At 39.1% G+C, this 19309-nt stretch overlaps 1 protein-coding gene across 1 annotated transcript; it reads right to left on the bottom strand.

Annotated features, from left to right (window-relative positions):
- Positions 1-1858: 1858 nt before the first annotated feature.
- On the bottom strand, positions 1859-18861 carry snx3 (sorting nexin 3). The gene is made up of 4 exons (XM_085134182.1): positions 18650-18861; positions 6043-6138; positions 5585-5709; positions 1859-2701 (listed from the first exon to the last, which is right to left on the bottom strand). Exons 1-4 carry the CDS (start codon positions 18809-18811, stop codon positions 2596-2598), a joined length of 489 nt encoding a protein of 162 aa, XP_084990308.1. The 5' UTR covers positions 18812-18861; the 3' UTR covers positions 1859-2595.
- Positions 18862-19309: the final 448 nt, after the last annotated feature.

Raw genomic sequence — 19309 nt, 5'->3', positions numbered from 1 at the left:
GGGAAAAGACTGGAGGCCCACGAGGAGACCCACTGAACAATCAACACAGACTGTCAAATCATAGCAGGTGTAGCCACGGCACAAAATCTCTTACAGGCTGTCTTAATACAGCCTATTTAGGCTTAGGCTCCATTGAACACATCCGGATCACAACTTTAGCCTGTTAACAGTTGCTCTAGTCAAGGATTAGCATGTACCTTTCATTAGAGACCTGCCTGTCTGATTCTGAAAACTGCAATATCTTGTGGCCAAAACAGCTTGTAGCGTTTAAATGTCGCCTTAAGGCTCTGGAGAGCACCTGCCAAGCACGTTTCCTAAAGAAACGCTGTACATTAAGACTTTTTTTGTTTTGATTTTTTCCGAGTGTCTATGAGACCAATGAGCTTGACGACCAATTCACCATTTTATTTCTGTGTTCAATCCCAACGGAGGAAACCAAAAAAAAAGAAAAAAAAGAAGAAGCAGCAGCATCCGGGGGGAGATGCGAGTCGCTGTTCCTCAATTCGGTGCTGAAACCAAATGCACGGATGAGGCGTCAGCTCCATGAAGCATTGCGGAGGACTCTTTAAAAAGGATGCACTATCTACCCCCCACCCCCTTTGACTGTAAAACTACATTCATCTGAAAAATGGTGTCTGTATTTAAATGGCTGTCCCGTTTGTTTGGTGTGTCCTGTTTGAGGCGCAGCATAAAAAAAAGAAAAGAAAACGCTTAAAGTCGACTTTTTGAAGTTAGACACTAACACTGGATAAAATCTTATTCAGCACTTGGAAATGTTTTTGTGGCCTGTAATGTTTTTATTCTGTTGTAAAAACAAAAAAGCAAAAAAACCCATAAATTTTTTAATGGAGTTATAACTATTTAGAGTTGTAATCAAGAGAATAAAATACACTGAATTAAACGGTTTTCATATAACATGACCTAGATGCTTATAGTATAGTTTTACTATAGATGCATATAGTAAAACTACCAGCTGGAGCCCTGGCATCATAGCAAACAGTGGTGTTGGTTTCATATCTAATTACAGTGACACTTTATAAGGATGTAGAGCTCGTACTAAATTATTAAACACTAATGCATGCATCTTGATTTAATGCAGGATTTCTTGTGAACACCTGAAGCTCATCAGTAATAACCAACTCTGTGTCCGTTCATTTGATTTGTTAGTGCTTTATCAAGTAATGAATAACATATTTTACATTTTTTCTTTGCCACCAAATGAGATTTGTATTACATAAAATGGTTCATTTGGGATTAATCTCTCCAAAATCAGAGCAGTGCTTGCTCTCACAGGACATATGAAGCTGCAATCAAACCCCATGTTCAAATTCAAAAGTTTTACATGGAACTACACGGGTCAAAAGTCCTCACATCTTATATGTGCAGCATGTGGGAGGCAGTGTGCTTAAAAAAAATAATGTACAGATATGTTATTATTATAAAAAAGGTCAGACCTTACAAATAGTCCTGAAGGCAAGAAGAAATGGCTTTTTACTTTTATTGTGGTGGCACATGTGATACAAAAGCAAAGAAAAAAAAAAAAGCTTCTGTATCTTGCATTCATTAAGCATAGTGACCTGGCCCAAATACATCTTGTACTAATTCAAGCTTAATCTGTCACAAGTCATAGACTGCATCATTTGTGTCTTTAGCATGGTTCACCTATAGAAGTAACTCTAGTTTAAGTCCAAACTCAGGGCTGTCTTTGAATAGCTATAGTTCTTATACATGTTGTACAGTATTTATTAAACAGGTACAATAAAGTTAGGATGACTGCACTGGTCCTGACTGACTGTCCAAAGCGGGTAGCGAGACAGGCAAACGGCCCGAAGCGACAACAAATGCACTCACACGTGGAGACATTTCACCTATTTTATTGGAAAATATTCAAAATAAACAAAAATGGCACAGCAGTATACAAATCTCAAAATGCATATAGCCAGTAGAAATACTGCAGTTCCCTCTGTGTAAATCTCTTGCTAGAAAATCATTTGTGATAATTGGGCAGGTGCTGGTCAATATACACACACGCACACATACGCATGCCTCCTTTTTCGGAGAAGAACACCTAAGTGTGATTTGAAAGTCAACCCTCGTCGTTGCATGTGTGTTTTTTGTGTTTAGTTGGTAGGTCGGTGGTGAGCAACATGCCGTACTGGACGAGAAACGCTGTGGGTCATTACGAGAGCTTTGCATATACAGAACACTCATTCAATGTTACTATATAAATGAATATATTTAAGACATAGCTAAATGATAAATACATTAATATATCCATGTTAGTGGCATTTCCAGACAAAGAGAAATTGCTATAAATTACTTTCAACCACAGTTACGTGTCAAACATTCTTGACTCTGATTAGAAGGTGAAAACAAACACAGATCAGGATAACTAAACTAAAAGAGGCAGTGAATTATATAATTTTTCTGGGCGGAGGGGGTGGGATGGGAGATATTGTCATTAAAATGTTTGTTTGAGAGAAACCTGGAGCAGTGAAAAGAGCTTTGGGTTGTTGGGCCAAGCGAGGCTGAGCAGGGCTGAGTGAGACCAGGCCAAGCAGAGCCATCCATTTATTTATTTATTTTTTCTTTCCCTCAGGCTTGCCTGACTTTGGATGGGGTGTAGTTCTTGTCAACAGACTCATCCTGTAGAAACATGTGCAGGCATCGCTCATTCTGAGCTAGAGGGTGACCGGCCACTCTGGAAAACAAAAGCAAAAGTGGACATTCAAACATGAAGCTTTGATGAGTTTAAACAGGGATGAGCACAAACAGGAAACAAGATTTCGCATGAATTACTGAAATGGACGTGAGAAGTGTGGGGATTTTTTTTTTTTTTTTTTTTTAAATTGTGCTAGAAGGACAATTATTTAGCATTCAACATTTTTATGCAAGTATTTCTAAAGGATGCTATCTTTTGTGTGCACGCTTTAAAAAGCACAAAAAAAAGTGACTCGCCCACTTTTAATGGGTTATTTACGGCCTGCACAATAAACTGGTCATGTCGGATGTTTTGCTGTATTTCAATCCTATCAGACTCTAGTAACACGTAAATGCATAAGGATTGATACAATGCTTTTAAAAGAATTTTACTGAGTATAACTGCGTTTTAAAGTATATATTTACACATACATGCCCTCACATCCTTCAAAAGTGCCACTGTGGCATATGGGGAAAAACATTTAAGTGTAACTTTTGTTGAATTTAGTTAATAAGCAAGCTGAGTAGGTAAGTAAAATTTACTTTCACAAAGAAGCAGTCGTACAACAAAACAGAGTAAAACATGTAAGAATAGGTAAGTGCAGTAACAACAATACAAAATCTGATCAAGACACAAAACAAACATGTAGTTTAAAAAAAAAATCCAAACAATAAAAAAAACCCCAGTCAAACTACAAAAAGTTTTACAAGCTAACACTGCTTAATAACACATCTAGGTACTCGCCTGTCATTAAAAGCTGCTTCTCATTTACTGTTTAGTGTCTTAACCACCGACGACACAGAATGAACTTCAAACACTACAATAAGTGCACAACTTCAATTAGGCATTCCTGAAGTTACTTGGGCACCATTTATAAACAGTTATAACACTCTTATTTTTGTGTGTGTGAAAGGCAAAGAATTTCCCACCTTTGTTTGAACCCTTTTACTTGTCATCTCCCTACGGTCTCTAAAATATACTATATTATATTATATGAGAGCATTCAAAGTCAAACCTGTTTAAATTTAGTGCGCAGTTTAGATTTGGGATAGATTTCAGTCAACAATGTCACTGATTCACTAACAAATAATTTAAACTACTCTGAAAAATAATTACGCTGAAGTAATTTATACTAATGGAGAATAAAGAGCTGATCTGAACTGATCTAGTTAACATATCAGTAGTTTAATGGTTAAAAGTTACTGTTCTTATTTGAATTTGCCATTTAACCGTAAATTTACAACAACTTTATCACACATTTACAAACATATTGACAGCCACAAAAACTGTTCACTTGGGAGTAGTAATCCGTTTTCCCCCTTTCGACTCAGAAATGAGCAAAGATGTATAACCTAGAATTAAGTCACACCAAGGCAAACAGGAAAACTAGCAGACTGCCTATCTCCTTCCACTATCTCACAAAGTGACTCTGATTCTAGTTTGAGGGATTGATAAGAGGCTCTGGAGTATTTGGTGTTCTCAAACATCTTTAAATCCCGGTAGGACTTAAATGAATCAATATTTTATGACCCCCCTCCCAGTCAGAGTGGTAGTTCTTGTGGAAAATATTGGATGTTTGGGGCTCTGTTAAAGCCACTCTGACATCGAGTTTCCCTCAATGTCCCTTCAGATGACGCAAAGCGGCTTAACGAGAATGAGCCAGTGCACCTGAGACCCTTAAACGGCTCTTTTTGTAAACGACAAACTGCTCAGAACACATCAACATGATAAGACTACACGCACTGTATGCATGCGTCTTAACCTCTGATAGGAAATATTTCATACAAATTAAGCTGCAAAGGGACTGAGCCAGAGGTCAAATACCAGGGCAGTCACCGGAAACATCAGGCTAGCTACCAACAAATACTGTTTAATAGGTTTGGAAATGTTGATATGGACGTAAGGCGCAGCAGGAGCATCTTTACAATCTTTAAGCCATTTCCTCTTACCTGAAGCCAGCATTATGTTTGACTAGCCTATCATTAAAAAAAAAAAAAAAAAAAAAGATTGTTTGCTCTTCTCCTCCTCCTCACTCGTTTTGCAGGGATAATCATGTTTAGCATTCCAAAAGATTTCCTCTTCACAATGCTCTCAATCACAGATTTAACAATGCTGCCAGCCACATCAGCCGGTGTTAAGTCTGAACAATAATATGATTAACAGCAGTGTTTCATTCACAGAAAGCACAGGGAGGGAGAAATCTTAATTACCAACACATTCTTGTCTCCTTTAAAAATAAATAAATGAATGAAGAAGAAAAAAAACATTTATGGATTTTAATTTTCCTCAACTGTCTTTGCACACTTAATATTCCAACAGGAAACATTTGCACATGAAACAAAGATAATGGCCAAGTCTGCAATCAAAGCAAATAATTACAATCACACTGTAACTTTTATTGTTCCGCAGCTGAAAACGAGGACATGCTGGATCAAAAATAAGCAGAGGTGCACACACCATCCCGTGGAACCATGCGCTGTAATTTGAGCTGCAATTAACATAAATTACACATCAACAACAAAACAAATGTGGGAAAAATTATGTTGTGGGGGTGCGCACTTGAGTCCTCTTTGGTTGTTCTTGTCCTTTGCGAGGTAATTATAAAGGAGAATTAAGGAGGATAGTGAGGAAAAAGACCTGCCCGTCTCCGAGGGTTCAGTTTGTTAACAATATGAAGAGAAGTGAAAAAGTTGAATCTAGTTATTGCACAACGTGCTTCATTGTTCGTCAGAGTTAAATAAAAAAAATAAAAAATTAAACTAGCAACGGCAGAAGCGGAAAACGACTGCAGCTGCAAAGAAGAAATTGTTAAGAAGAAATTGTTTTAACCTCATGGATGCATTGTGGGAGAATGGATAAAGACTGAGACGTGGACAGGCTTACTTGTTGAGAAACTGCTCCAGACCCTGTCTCCGCTCCTCGATGAAAGAGTCATCAAATATGCCATCATCCCCTCGGAAAGGAAGCTGCCGGAAAAGAGCTTTCCCCGGGAGAGGTGGTACAACCACCTGAGAGAACAGATTTCCCATTAGAAAGAAAAAAAAAGAAAGAAAGAAAGCGCAAAATCGAAAGTTTTTCATTGTTACAACAAATTATGAGAAATTTGCACAACTCAAACTATTTAAATATGGGTTTTGTCAATGCTTTTTGTGTGTCATTTCTGAAACTGTTTATGGGCTGAACCTAGACAGGGAAAAAAAATGTTCTTTAACAACCCAAAGATGCACAAAACTCCTTTCTCTTTCATAGCAAAACACTGCAGATGTGGTCAATGTTATATGCTGATTTGATAAGCTAAGTACTCGAGCAGCCTTTGTGTAGAGTTCACTACAATGGCTCACCTTGCTCTCCCTCTCCAGCTCCGCTCTGAGCCACTCAAAGTCGCTGTACCGCCTCCGTACACAAGACTCCTTCAGCTTGAAGATGGGTAGGTTGGTCTGTGGACAAACACAAGTAGCAGACTGTTACAGGTGTCAATTTTAAGAGCTGTTGTGGTTTACAAAGAAATTGTCCTTAAACTCTGGCTGCAGTTATTCAAATGAAATCACAGTTTTTCAAGAAGTAGCTTGATATACACTAAGAAAATTTCAGGTAGGTCAAAGTGGTTCAAAGTAAAGCTCAGAAAGCTGAGTTCACACTTTTATCCTGACGAATAAAAGTGATTATGAACCTGTCCGTAGGACACGAGTCGGCACTAAAGGACAACAACGAAGAAAATCCTAATCTGTAACCAGTTACCAGATCTCAAAGTGGCTTACTAAGACACTTTGTTGTTCCTACAGGTTGATGGTGAGGATAATGAAAATGATGCCCGTTTTATTTAAATAAAGTTATGGATTTATCACCACAATGTGATAAAGTAAATCTTTATTTTAAAGCTCAAATGAATGGAAAATAAAAAGAAAACTGATCAGCAACTATGGGATTGATTTTTACTTCAGACTGTTGCTCAAACTAAGCAAGGAAATGTTAAATAGACTCATTCTTATATAGTGCTTTTGGACTGAGCACTCAAAGCTGAGTACTACTGTCTGACATTTCATATCCATCCATTTTCTTACTCTCTCATCCACTTCAGTGCCGTGGGAACTGCATCCAAGCTGACACCGGGTGAGGAGGATACACCCTGGACAAGTCACCAGTCTATCGCAGATTTACTCACTCACTGTATCGATGGGTTTTCATGCAAACAGAGTCATCGCCACAGCTCCATACCATTTATACCAGCGCTGAAGGTGCAAGAACTAATTGAAGTGGTCTCCTAAACAATAGGTTTCCCTGCTTAGACAAAGCCTCCAGATCCAGAAACAAAGAAATCTGAAGTGTAATTTGCTTTCTAAAAAAATAATTCTTATTCAGGTACATTATACATGTATTAAAATTGTTACTTAAACAGTTCTAACCTGTCACTTTAATGTACATAAAGTTATAAGAAAAAGCTGGCATTGGATACTCCAAATGTACCTGATCTATACAGCTCTGTATACCATTATTATCACTTTGAACTTCCGCTCACTCACTACGGACCTTGAGGAGAGGTCAGGGGTTAAATGTGACATATTTTAAGTCTTCATACAATACTTGTTAATACATGTTGATAATATACGGTGTATTTGTAACAACCACACTTTCAAAGTTTTTGTTAATTTTTTACGAATAAAACATTAAGTTAACCACAAAGACCTTGGTGGATGTAACATTTTATTGATTTGTGAACATGACCTCACTCTACATGCCTACAAATTCATTCAAAACTTTTCTATATGTGCGATGTTTACACACGCAACTGTAAACGCCACCAAAACCAGGTAAATATTAAATCAACGGAGGAAAAAAAAAAAACAGACGGATTGATTGATAATAAAATAATCACTAGTTGTAGTTCTGTTTTCGTTTGCTGTATTAGGCCAATTCTGTTATTTCAAGTGTGCTGGGTACTTTTATTTGATACAACCACCAAACTGCAAAGCAGTATCTCTGTACTGTTGGAAGTGTTCCTAGGGCTGTGCGATATGACCAAAATCTCATATCCCGATATAAGAATTCTATCGTCCGATAACGATATAAATCACAAAAATTTTGCATTTCTGTAAATTCTGTGACTCTCGGGCAGTTCGACTTGCGGGAAGCTGCGCTTTTTAACCGATGCATGAAACTATACATTTTTAGACATAAGTTGTAACAGCCGCCGTTTTCTTTGTGTGTATTTATTACACAGCGTGCTGCGGGGAAAAGCCTGTTCTAACGTTTGAGTCTAAGGTGTATTTTTTAGCACCTGGCGGCTCATTTTTACTTCTCATCCTTAAATAATCCGCTCTTTCACGTGATTCAGTTTATTTTGAAAAGTCTCAACAGGAGCTTGAGCTTTATTGTGAAAGGTTTATGTGGAACATAAACAAGCGGACACGCAATGGTTTTACCGTCGTTGTTGCTAATCAAAACAGGCGCTTGTCCGTCCGTAGTATGGTTATATTAAATATAAGAGAAAGAGAGAACTTTAAGAAATTAATATAGCCACTACAGTGACCATCAAAACGGTGAAAAAATATTGCAGTAAACAGTTTATTTTGTGACACCATGAAACAAACGATAGCGTAAAATGAAACTATAGACGTTTTTATATCGTCATCCGATATATATCGTTATATCGAACAGCCCTAAGTGTTCCCCAAGAGTTAACAAACAAACTCACCAAGACATTAATTTATTGGAAACATGTTTTAAGAAAATGTGATAACTAAAAACAAAACAAAGGTTTGTACTTTCTGTGGCAATCATATGAATATCAGAAAATTATCACTAAAAAGCTTTCAGGGAGAGCTTGAGCTAACTTGAAAGAGCTAGAGAAGAAGGTTTTATTGACTTGGTTTTGGGCATAGTTTTGTCTTATCTACTCTGACTTAGTTATAGGGAAAAAGGAGGGGGGGAAAAAAAAACAAAGACTCCTTCAAATCGAACCAAACTGAACAGAAATTGGCCTCAAGGCGAAAAGAAATTCCACATTTTGCTAACCAAGGTCTGTCCCACTCAGAATGCTTTGCCAATTTTTTTTGTGCGTTCACACAGATGTGTGCATAATTCCAAGTTGCTGTTGACAAGCACTTGAGAGTGAATTTTATTTTAAAAAGAGGAGATGTTTCGACATTGACAGAGAACATTGAAGCAAACAGCACATTACGGCACAATGCCAAAACTCTTCACTATTCCTGACAGCACATGGCCATCCCATGACAATGTACAAACAAGGAGGGAGTGAATGAGCATTTCATTGGCAGGCTACATTCACAGAGGGTCAGAATTCATGGAAGAAGGAATCACAAGAGCAAAGCAATTGAGCAAGTAGGTGCAGCATGAATACAGCGCGAGCAGCAGACTGATCGATGAGCAGACGACTGTGACTGTGTGCGGTAAAGGGGATGGAGAGTTAACTAGAAGGCTGAGTAAATGGCTGAACAAAAGAGAAAGGAGGTGGGTGTACGTGGTCATAAAGAAGGAGAAGAGAAACTAGAGAGGTTGGAAGCTTTGCCTGCTCTGTGCAAGACTAATTGAAGAGGAAGAAGACCAGGAGTGGTCTTTTCTCTCTCTCATGGTCTCCCCTTTTCAGTCTTTTTCCTTTTTATTTCCCTTGATCTGCAAAACTAAGTCACATTTTCTGCCCTTGAGACTCCTCTTGTGGTGTTTGAATGGGAAAAATATGGGCATTTGTTTTCTTCAGTCTTTGCTCTGTCCTATCCTCAACCTTCAAAATTATGGATCCCACCCGTGTTGAGTGGGAAAGAACAAACTCATCTGTCACATCCTTAGCAATGATGAAGAGAGTCGCTCGTCAACCACGACTGATTTGATGTTTAACTGTAAAATAAATGCTACCTGGGCAATTTACTCAATCGCACAGAATATGTTTTCTTGAGCTGATGATTGGGTTAAACTCTGGACTCGTGTAGACATACTGATCTTTCACATGACCCCTTCATCAATATACCCCACCGTCTTCCAAATGTGGATTTGAATACTATTACAGGTGATCTCACTTAAAAAGTCAGTGCTTTTGGTCCATTGAGTTTTCCTGATTTATTTATGAGTTCAGCTAAACACAACAATTTTCTTTTGCTTTCTTACCAACCATTTCAGTATTACAGTAAAGCTGGCCATCTATTGATCGTTTATCTTATAAGATATTCTCAGCTGACCGTTTCCTTTTCAATCTCACGGGACTTCATAACTGTCAAATGGACCACCTCAAAACCACAACTGATACACACTAGAGGGCACAAATCACCTGTGTACAACTAAAAGGTTTGTATACATTAACTTGTGAGCATAATAACACATAATATAAGATCCAGCGATTGATCTCTCTATGTCAGAAATCTGCAAAGAATTATTAACATTTCACAGACAGGATGCAACAACACTAATAAACTGCAGTAAATAAGAAAGCCCTGTATGCCAACATATAATAAAAGCTTCTGAGGTGGCTGTGGAAGAGCAGGTAGAGTAGGTTGTCTACCAAGTGAAAGGTTGGTGGATCAATCTCCAGCTACTCCAGTCCATCTGTAGAAGTATCTTCAGTCAAGATACTAAACCCTGATACTGATAATTGCCAACGTTTTTTGCATCCATCGGAGTTTGAGTGTATATAAACGTTAGATAAAAGTGCTTGGGCATAGATAAAAGTGCTGCATGAATGTATGGGATTGAGTGAATGAGAGTTGTAGTAAAAAGCTCTATGAGTGCTCAAACTGAAGAGAAAGGTGCTATACAAGTACCTGTCCATTTACATTTAGCTTAACCATTTTCTAGCTGTTTGCTCTGCCTTTTTTCTAACAAGTTTTCATGACTCTGCAGACATTTTTGTGTTTTAATCTAACTGGAATTTCTAACTGAAATTGCAGGAATAACTGATCCCTTAACACTGACACAAGTATTCCCAAGTAGTGAACGTAGAAGCTTACTGAATGGAGTTGAGGCATTGGTATTTAATGATGTAACTGCAAAGAGATTTATTTTTTAATGTTTAATTTACATGGCAGATGAGACAGGCAGAAATATGTGAATTGATAGCAACAAAGCACATATATGAAAATAGCAGATACTGTTTGTGACACAGAGACTTATAGTACTTAAAGGTCACTCCTCGGTTATTTCGGGTCAACTATACAAGCCTTACATGGACATTAAGTAAAGATTGAAAAAAACACAACTGTAGGTCCAACTCCTTAGTTCATTCTGCACCACATGCAAGCTATTTAAATTGTGAATGCACTAACCCTGAAACTGCCAAGCATTCAATTACTTGAAAAACAGCAGTTAGAACACTAGATCAGTTTCCCAGGCATGGATTAAGCATAGCCCTAGATTAAAAAGATGTTGTTGTTGTTTTTGTGAAACTGATTTATTGTAATAGCTATGCCGTTTAGCAGTGTCTTGGCCAAAATGTGCAAGGAATTCCATAAAAAGACCTTATCTATATGGGAGAATTTGTTGATCTAAAACCTGTATATACCTTTTATCATTGATGCTGGCCTTTCAGATGTTCAAGCTGCCAATTCCACTAACACACCCCCATACCACATGCATAGAGGCTTTTGAACGGAGCGCTGATAATAAGTCAGATGGTCACACTCCTCTTTAGTTGAGAGGATGCAGCGTTCATGTTTTCCAAAAAGAGTTTGAATCAATGATGAATTCAATGTGTCTGACCACAGAACAGTTTTCCACTTTGTCTTACTCACAAATCACAAAGGATCGCAATATTTTTTTGGGAATTGGGGTTATAAACAAGCTGATTTGAAAACAGAGTTTAGCCCCCTTTTTCCCCCCTTAGGACGAATACGCCAAATTACATCAATAAATATTAACTGATGTAATATTCAGAGCCTGGACTATACATAAAAAAGGAAATTCGTAAGATTATTTTAAATAAATAAGGCCACATTTATTACATTTAAAACATAAAACCAAGTGAAATAACCTGGTTCAGGTGACACTGTATTAACTGTAGGAGTATTTCCTTACACTGGGCACAATATCTGCCACTCCCTCTTTCAACTGTTTTTTTTTTGTGTGTGAATAAACATCCCACCAAAAAACTTCCTTTTTCAATTATTTCAAGTTCTTTCCAGGTGAAGCTGTCAATGAACCCCTCACTCCTCCTCGTTCTCAGGTCACAGGAGAAGTGGATTATCTTAGCTTTATCGCCCCAGTGCTCTGGCATTAACTCCGCTCTCCTCTCACCGTGGTCCGTCCCTGCTGCGTCATGTTACCTCACAGCACGGAGTGCCACAAAGTTAATCCCCACCACAACAGATCACAGTTACAGGTAATCTGCCACCGCCGTGACTCTAATCCCATCACGTGAACACAGAAAACACTTATCCATGTGCGAGCACACATTGACAGAGGAGGTATGCAGGCACAGGTGTTAGGCACAGGATTTGACCAGTCACACATTTAACAATGTAAATATAATAGTCCAAAGCATTCAAGCCTGCTTGTATGCACACTAGAACCCAGACCACTTATCTCAAGACAATGAAGCAAGCAGTGAGAGTGTAAGGAAAGAAAGTCACCTGGCCTTTCAGTTCCCTCACCCACCATAACCCTGTGATTAAGAGATTGGCCTTTCAGGACAAGGGGAGGAACGAAAACGACAGAACTGAAAAATGAGAGGTCTCACTCATGCTTTCTCTCTCTAACACGAACACATAGAAAGAGGCGGTGCGTGAGAGTCAAAGATCAGGTTTCCCCGGCCTCTGTTCTTTTCACGGCTGGTTAGAGGTTAGGACCAGGGTGTATCAACTTACTAACCCCTCACAGTGATCAGAACAGGGGACCAGCCCACACCCAGTCAGGTCTTAGGATTTTATTAACTGATTTTTTTTATTTGTTTTTTTTTTTTAAAGGGACAAAAAAAGGAAGAAAAAAAAGATGCTTTCCTCAGTTTATAAAAGACAGATAAAAGAGGAAAGCCAGAGAAAACAGCAAGCAAAAGGCACAAATATGACATTTGCAAAGGTAGAAAAATACAGAAATGAGAAATTAATGGCCACATTAAAAGCAAAGGTGGAAAAATAGATTTTTAGACATCATTAAAATAGGAGCATAAAGCTACATGTACCTCCTTCAAAGTGGATCTGCTTGCTTCACTTTCAATTATGAGTGTTCAAGGTGCAATCTACGCTCCATAGGAAGAGCATGTGATTCATAATGTGTGGGACACAATACCTTAGGCTCATTGAAAATGGGTTGAAAAGAGGCAGAACCCTTAAAAACCGCGAGACACAGAGAGAGGGAGAGAGGGGACAAAGATCACTCATCTCCTGAGAGAATAGTTCAAGGCCACCATGCATTAGCTTTTAGCAGGATGGATTAAGTCAAGTTTGAGAGTGCACATCCTAAACCTCCCCCATGCCCCCTTCTCACCCCTCCCATATAGTCCCCTTTCAGAATAATAGCATTAAAAATGGCAACATAATACCATCTCATTGCATCATATTCCAAAATGGGAAAAAAAGACCCCGAACAAAAGACTTGGGGCTATGGGGCTATGGGTCTTTTGCTCTCGCCTCTCCATGTACTCTCTCACTCGTTCCCTCGCTTGCCGGCCTCTGCGGCCTGACAGCCTACCCTCTCTCCAACTCGCCTAGCTGGCAAAAAGCTGCTTTGTTGCCATAGTATCAACTCCCACTTTTGATACTGTCATTTCAAGTAGGATATGGTAGCCTTGATACAATATGTTCCCCATTTCCATTAAAATAGTTGTCGAAGAGGATGCTGTAGACTTTGGATTACACTTGACTGTGCCTGACAAGCCTCCCCTCCTCCCCCCACAATCCACACACACCCACACACACCATCTCTCCCCATTTTATTAATGACCAAAGGCCCCCGCCCTCACCCTGGTGCCCAAATGGAAAAGAGAGAGGGAGAAGCTATGGGAGAAGAGAAGAGGAGGGGTAGAAGACTGAGTGAAAGTGAGAGACACAGCTATAAGAGCCCTTTTATGTACTCCTATCCATAAACAAAGTGAGATCCCAAAGTTCGCTCCCCTGAATGTGCTCTCTGGATGAGATGGGAACCAACTAAAATTTTGATAATATCCATCACCCATTCCTCCTACTCCACACACATACACCCCCAATACACCCCCATCCCAGCTCCAACCCCCTGTTTGCTGAGGGTCCAAACAAATACACTATGTTGTATTGCCAGACACTACACAGAAAAAACTAAAAGACCATTAAGGTGATATGATAGGACTCATGAAAAACAACTCTCTCCATTAGGAACATGAAAAATGTGCAGAAGCAGAAAAAAGCAACCGTAAGCCACTTCAAAAACTACCCTTAAAACGAAGGGATTTGGATTGGAACAGATATCCATTGTTTCAGCATGACCCCCGACATTACGAGTCTGCTCATGCAAAATGAGATATCCGCCTCCTTTCGGTGTGAACTTAGCTTCCACTTCGTTAAAAAACTGATGCATAGAGTGAGAGATTGATCCCATTAATTTCAAACGCCAAACGCAGGCCCGTCTGCCAACAAGTGACTATGCCTCACAGCCACAGTAAACAATGTTTAAACAATTTGTCTCGCCACTAACTTTGTGAGCATCCCAACACCGCCGGTGAGTCACAGGCCAAATGAATGACTCTTATTTCAACAGTCTCGGAGCAAACTTGATGATTTCAGTTATCATGGGGAACAATGGTTACACGGTATGAACCAGGAAAGTGACTGCACACAGCTGGGAGTAAAATGGGAAAAGTAGGCAACAGGATGAAATCTGGTGAGGGGGTGGCTTTCTGCCCTCCCATGGGTGGGTGGGGGGGGGGGGTGAGTTGGAGGGTGAGGATGGGGAGTAAATGCTCCAGCTCCCCCTCACCACACACACACCCACCCAGCCACCCTGGCCTGGTTCAATTCTTCTCTTTTCTCAATGAGGGGATTAGGCAGACTCTCTCACTGCGGCCACAAGAGCTCTCTCGATTTTGGGGTGGATAGCGGCACAGCAGTGAGAACAGGGGAAAAGGTTAGGAACGGAAACAGTACAGAGTAATGAGATGATATATTTCAAGTATTCTGAAATATTAAAAGAAAGGTAGATGAAGAGGGGGAAGAGGGGAAAAAAAGCAATGAAGGGGCAAAGCAAACACTACGCATTCCAGACCTAGGCCTTGTGGCAAACACTCTTTAATGGCTGGAGATGGAGTAAAACGCTTCCAAAGAAAGCTAAAGAAAGGAGAAGGAGAGAAGCAAAGCTAAGTTGACACCACATTTGTTGAGAAGTGAGGGATGCACCGCTTCTTCTGTGGTCTTATGCAAAGCAGGGTCACACAGGGCTATGAGGTGCACAATAATGCTGATTACACGCATATGCTAATTATTACACGCTAATCAAGTACAGTAGCCTTATATTCAACGCTAATGCCTGGAGACAGCTTCTCTCCTCTCAACTCGTTTCTTAAAGGTAAAGGAAAACGACTAAATACTTGAGGGCTGGTAACCAATCTAAATACTCCGGGCCAGTAACTACAGGGGTGTCAGTCAACCAAGATGACAATTTAGAGATGAGGAGATGGAGCAATCAGATGAGCCTATAGTGACTGTCTGACAGTCTGTGTATTTAAAATCGAACACAAAAGGTCCAATAATAGTTACATTTATACAAAATTGCCTGGCTTATGTGGCAAAACTGACAAGCCTTTAAAAGAGTTCTTAAAGCTTGAAAATACTGTAAAAAATACAACGTTTACCTCGTGGCTAACCCAGCTAAAATGTGTCTTTTTTCTTTTCTTGAGAATCTAACTGCCTGCTTGTTGTGTCTGCATGTCAAATAAGACTTATATTTTAGCATTCTCACAAAATTCCTGATGTAGGCATGACATTTAATATCTGACAAAAGCACCAGCAGCTGAAGCAAACGGTCCAAGGTTGTCCAAGTTGCTCACCATGGAGCTTTCACTGAGATTATCAGCACAGGCAGACTGCTAAGTTGTCACTGAAATAAAAATGTTCAAACTTTTCATTGTTCTAAAAAACTCTTAAAATCAATCGTTTTATGACAACCACGTAAACTCCCGTTTCCATGTATGATATGATTTAAAACTTCAATAATAGAGCAAGCGACCTTTAGTTTATATTTACATTTTTATTTTGTAAGACATTTATCCTATCAACACTGTGGGTACTGTGCCATAAACAGGATCAAAGAAAAGCATTTGCAGATTTAAGCAGGTTTGATGTTTCAAAGGTGGATTGCCAGATACATTTAGGTCCATAAGTATTTGGAAAATGACACAACTCTTGTCTCAGGACACAATCACAGTGGACTATAAATCAAACTATCGAGACAAGATAGAAATGCAGACTTTCAGGAGATTTACATTTTATACATATAAATTTCTAGAGGCTCAAAGGTAATTATAGAAGCTAACCATTTTAAGGAGTGCTTTTAATATGCTGTTTCATCCTGTGACTTGCTTTGACACATTTACTCCAAAAGGTGTCCAACTGATCTCTCTAACCTTAGCTCTGTCTTCAGCAAGTGAAACGCATGCTCTATTTACTTTAGATCTGGTGACCGACTTGAAGAAAAAAAAAAGAACTTCACAATATTTCTTTGAGTTGAGAAACACTTGGGCTGCTTTTGCAGTATGATTTGGGACACTACTCATTTGCACTATGAAGTACTGTCCAATCCATTTTGCAGGATCTTTTGAGTGAATCTCAGCAGAAAGTATAGCCCTGTAGTCTTCACAATTCATTCTGCTACTTTTCAACAGTCACATAATAAATAAACACTAATTTCACTGACAGTCATACATGAAAGTGCCATAAAAAATGTCTCCACCATGTTTGACAGGTAATATGGCATGCTTTAGATCATGATCCACTTCTCTCCCTCTCCATTATTTTCTCTTCAAGTATGATTGAAGTCTGCACACCAATCATTCTGGTACAAGTTCATCTTGTTTGCATGTGTTCAAATATTATTTCAAAACTATGCAGACTCTTCTAGATGGTTTCTGACAGTCTAATCAGGGCTGCTTGTACTTGAGTGCAACCAGTGATTTGCACCTTGTTGTAAACCCTTTGTTATTTACATTTATGAAGGTATCTCTTGACTGTAGACCGCCTCATGACTTGGTTAGATGTTGTGAAGCTGCTTTCCTTAACCATGGAAACCCCCTATTTTAGTTGTATTCTGTAGTCTTTCAGGCCTTTTGGTGTTGCTGATTCGGCCAGTCTGATCATTTCCACCTCTCTGTTAGGTTTAATTTAATTAAATTTAATTTGCAATAAAACAACAAGGGAACAGATCTCATCTGACAAAGAAAATGTTAGTCAGTTATTAATTATTTTTGAGCATCTAAAAATGGGAAAAAGTATAAAAATTGGTTCAAGGCTTCTTGAATTAAAGCTGTCACCAAGTCATGAGGATGCGGGCGCATCATTGCAGTTCTATCACATCTGGAGAGTTTAATTAAAATCCACAGCAGTTGTGTAAAGAGGCAAAAAAAAAAAAAAGTGATTTTCCAAATACTTAACCGAACTAACTATCTTGCCAAATATCACAATTACAGTGATTTATTTCTATAATTACAAGTTCCCAGAAAAAAATACACTTCATCTTTGAGAACAGATCTTAAAAAGATACATTTGTTCTTTTGTTGTTGTTACATTGCAACAGTTTTAAGACACAAAAAGCCTAACAAAGGTTAGTGTTGGAGTTAATGTTGACTATGATTTGTTATTTTAATAGTTTGATTTTGGTTACTAGTGATTTGTATCAGCACTGAAAGAAATGTATCAGCTGACCTCAGCTATTCCAGGCTGATTTTTACTCTGACCACAAAGTTGCAGTGACAGAAAGATACACAGGATGTGTTTTGCAATTGCTGACTCTCTAACAGTTGTCATCCCGACCTATTGCTCAACAACACTGTTACATTTCTACACAGCATTAGCTGCCATCCCAGAATTTCAAATTTTAAAAAAATGTACACTGACAGCCAAATAGATAGTAAAGTGACAAAAAGAATTCTTTATACGAAAAAAAAAAAAAACACCTTTTGTTCTCCTCTACAAGTTGGAGGAAGGAAGTGTGTTGTAAGGGGGTGGGTGAAACTGGACAGGATCAGGCAGCATCCTGCATCCTGTCTTTATAGCTCCAGAGAAGCTGACTCAAAAGTATGTTCTCCTTTAGCCTATAGTACTTGGGGTGGCTTCTGGTGATTTGTCACGTCAGAAAAGCTACAAAGTAAAATACTATATCAACCAAAATGTTCGCATTATGTCCCAGTGCACCATTTAGTCATACAGGCCAGTCCTCACCTCAGGTTTGTCATTAAGTGTGACCAATGCTGTTATCTGTGGCTTGCACTCAGACAATGGGGTGTGGCTGGAGATCAACTGTTCAGAAAGACGTTAAGTCTTTGAGAAGGTTATGTGTTTCGCTCAAACCGAGGTTATATAACTGCAGTTTATTTGTAGACATATTTCAACTGCGCTGTGGAAAAACACTTGAGGCTAATGTAAACACACACACGCGCGCGCACACCCCTTCTTTCCCGAAGCAATGTCGCCGTCAACAGACACACGTTATCAAACACTTTTAAATATGTTTTAATTAACATGCAGTCAAACAGCTTTATGTACACCAACAACGTTGAGCAGACAGTGTAACGTCAGGTAACCGTGCAGTCAGATAAAGGCTGCTAGCTTCCTAGCAAGCGTCGACTAATTCCTTTAGCAACGGACAATTTGATACTTCTTAATAGCCCACACTTTTAAATATCGACCCTTTGAATGTCTTAGTGGCGGCAAAAATCGCGATGTCAGAAAAATTACAACTTTCTGTGACTGCAGAAAAGATATGTTTGCGTGCTTAGGTGTGTAGCTTAAAAGCTAGCGCCATTTGCACTTGTTACGGTAGGCTCACCTTCAGTCTGACTTCGTACGTGGTGTATCTGCCTCTGCCCACCCCGACCGTCTCAGGGTTGCTTACATCAATCTCTAGAAAGTTACTCGGAGGTCCATAGGCGTCATTTAAGTTCTGAGGCTTGGTGTAAAGCCTTCTTGTATCAGCTATGGTTTCAGCCATGTCTCCCTTTCCTTCTAGCAGCCTGGGGATTGCGTGAAGTTAGTCAGATTACGAATATGCACGTCACCTTGATGGCCTTCAAAATAAAGGATTTTGGTGAATGCTGTGTACGTAAAATGAAGACTTACGTTAAAATACAGTCTGATTTCATGACTTATCCGAGTTTAAAGATAAGATATATTTTTTATTTCATTTCTCCACGTGAATGTTGTTCTTGTTAGAGCTAAAAATAAAATTTTCATAGTTTATTCTGAAGGCAAACCACGCAAATTTCGGTATCACCCAGTCACTTACTCTCGCCAGCTTGAAATGCAGTAGAGCTGAACTTCCGATCAGCTGAGGTTCAGCTGACGCTTCTCTGTCACCCCCTGCACGATTTATTTACAACCTGCCAGCGGGCACATTACACACATCGATTACTACACTACAGACACAAACGTGTTCATTTTACCCTACAACCCAGATCAAACACAGCTAATAATATAAATTGACTGCTAG

This window comes from Neolamprologus multifasciatus, chromosome 15 (genome assembly GCF_963576455.1).
Source record: "Neolamprologus multifasciatus chromosome 15, fNeoMul1.2, whole genome shotgun sequence".
NCBI lineage: Eukaryota > Metazoa > Chordata > Actinopteri > Cichliformes > Cichlidae > Neolamprologus > Neolamprologus multifasciatus.
The sequence above is the reverse complement of the archived record's forward strand: the minus strand, read 5'-3'. Positions and strand labels throughout refer to the sequence as shown.

What these genes read in the sequence shown, in the direction of transcription:
- snx3 (XM_085134182.1), bottom strand. Translation starts at nt 18,811, where the DNA reads ATGGCTGAAACCATAGCTGATACAAGAAGGCTTTACACCAAGCCTCAG. An exon ending in CGTACGAAGTCAGACTGAAG is followed by an intron (nt 6,139 to 18,649) that starts GTGAGCCTACCG and finishes GTTTGTCCACAG; the next exon opens with ACCAACCTACCCATCTTCAA. An exon ending in CTGGAGCAGTTTCTCAACAA is followed by an intron (nt 2,702 to 5,584) that starts GTAAGCCTGTCC and finishes TTTGTTTTCCAG; the next exon opens with AGTGGCCGGTCACCCTCTAG.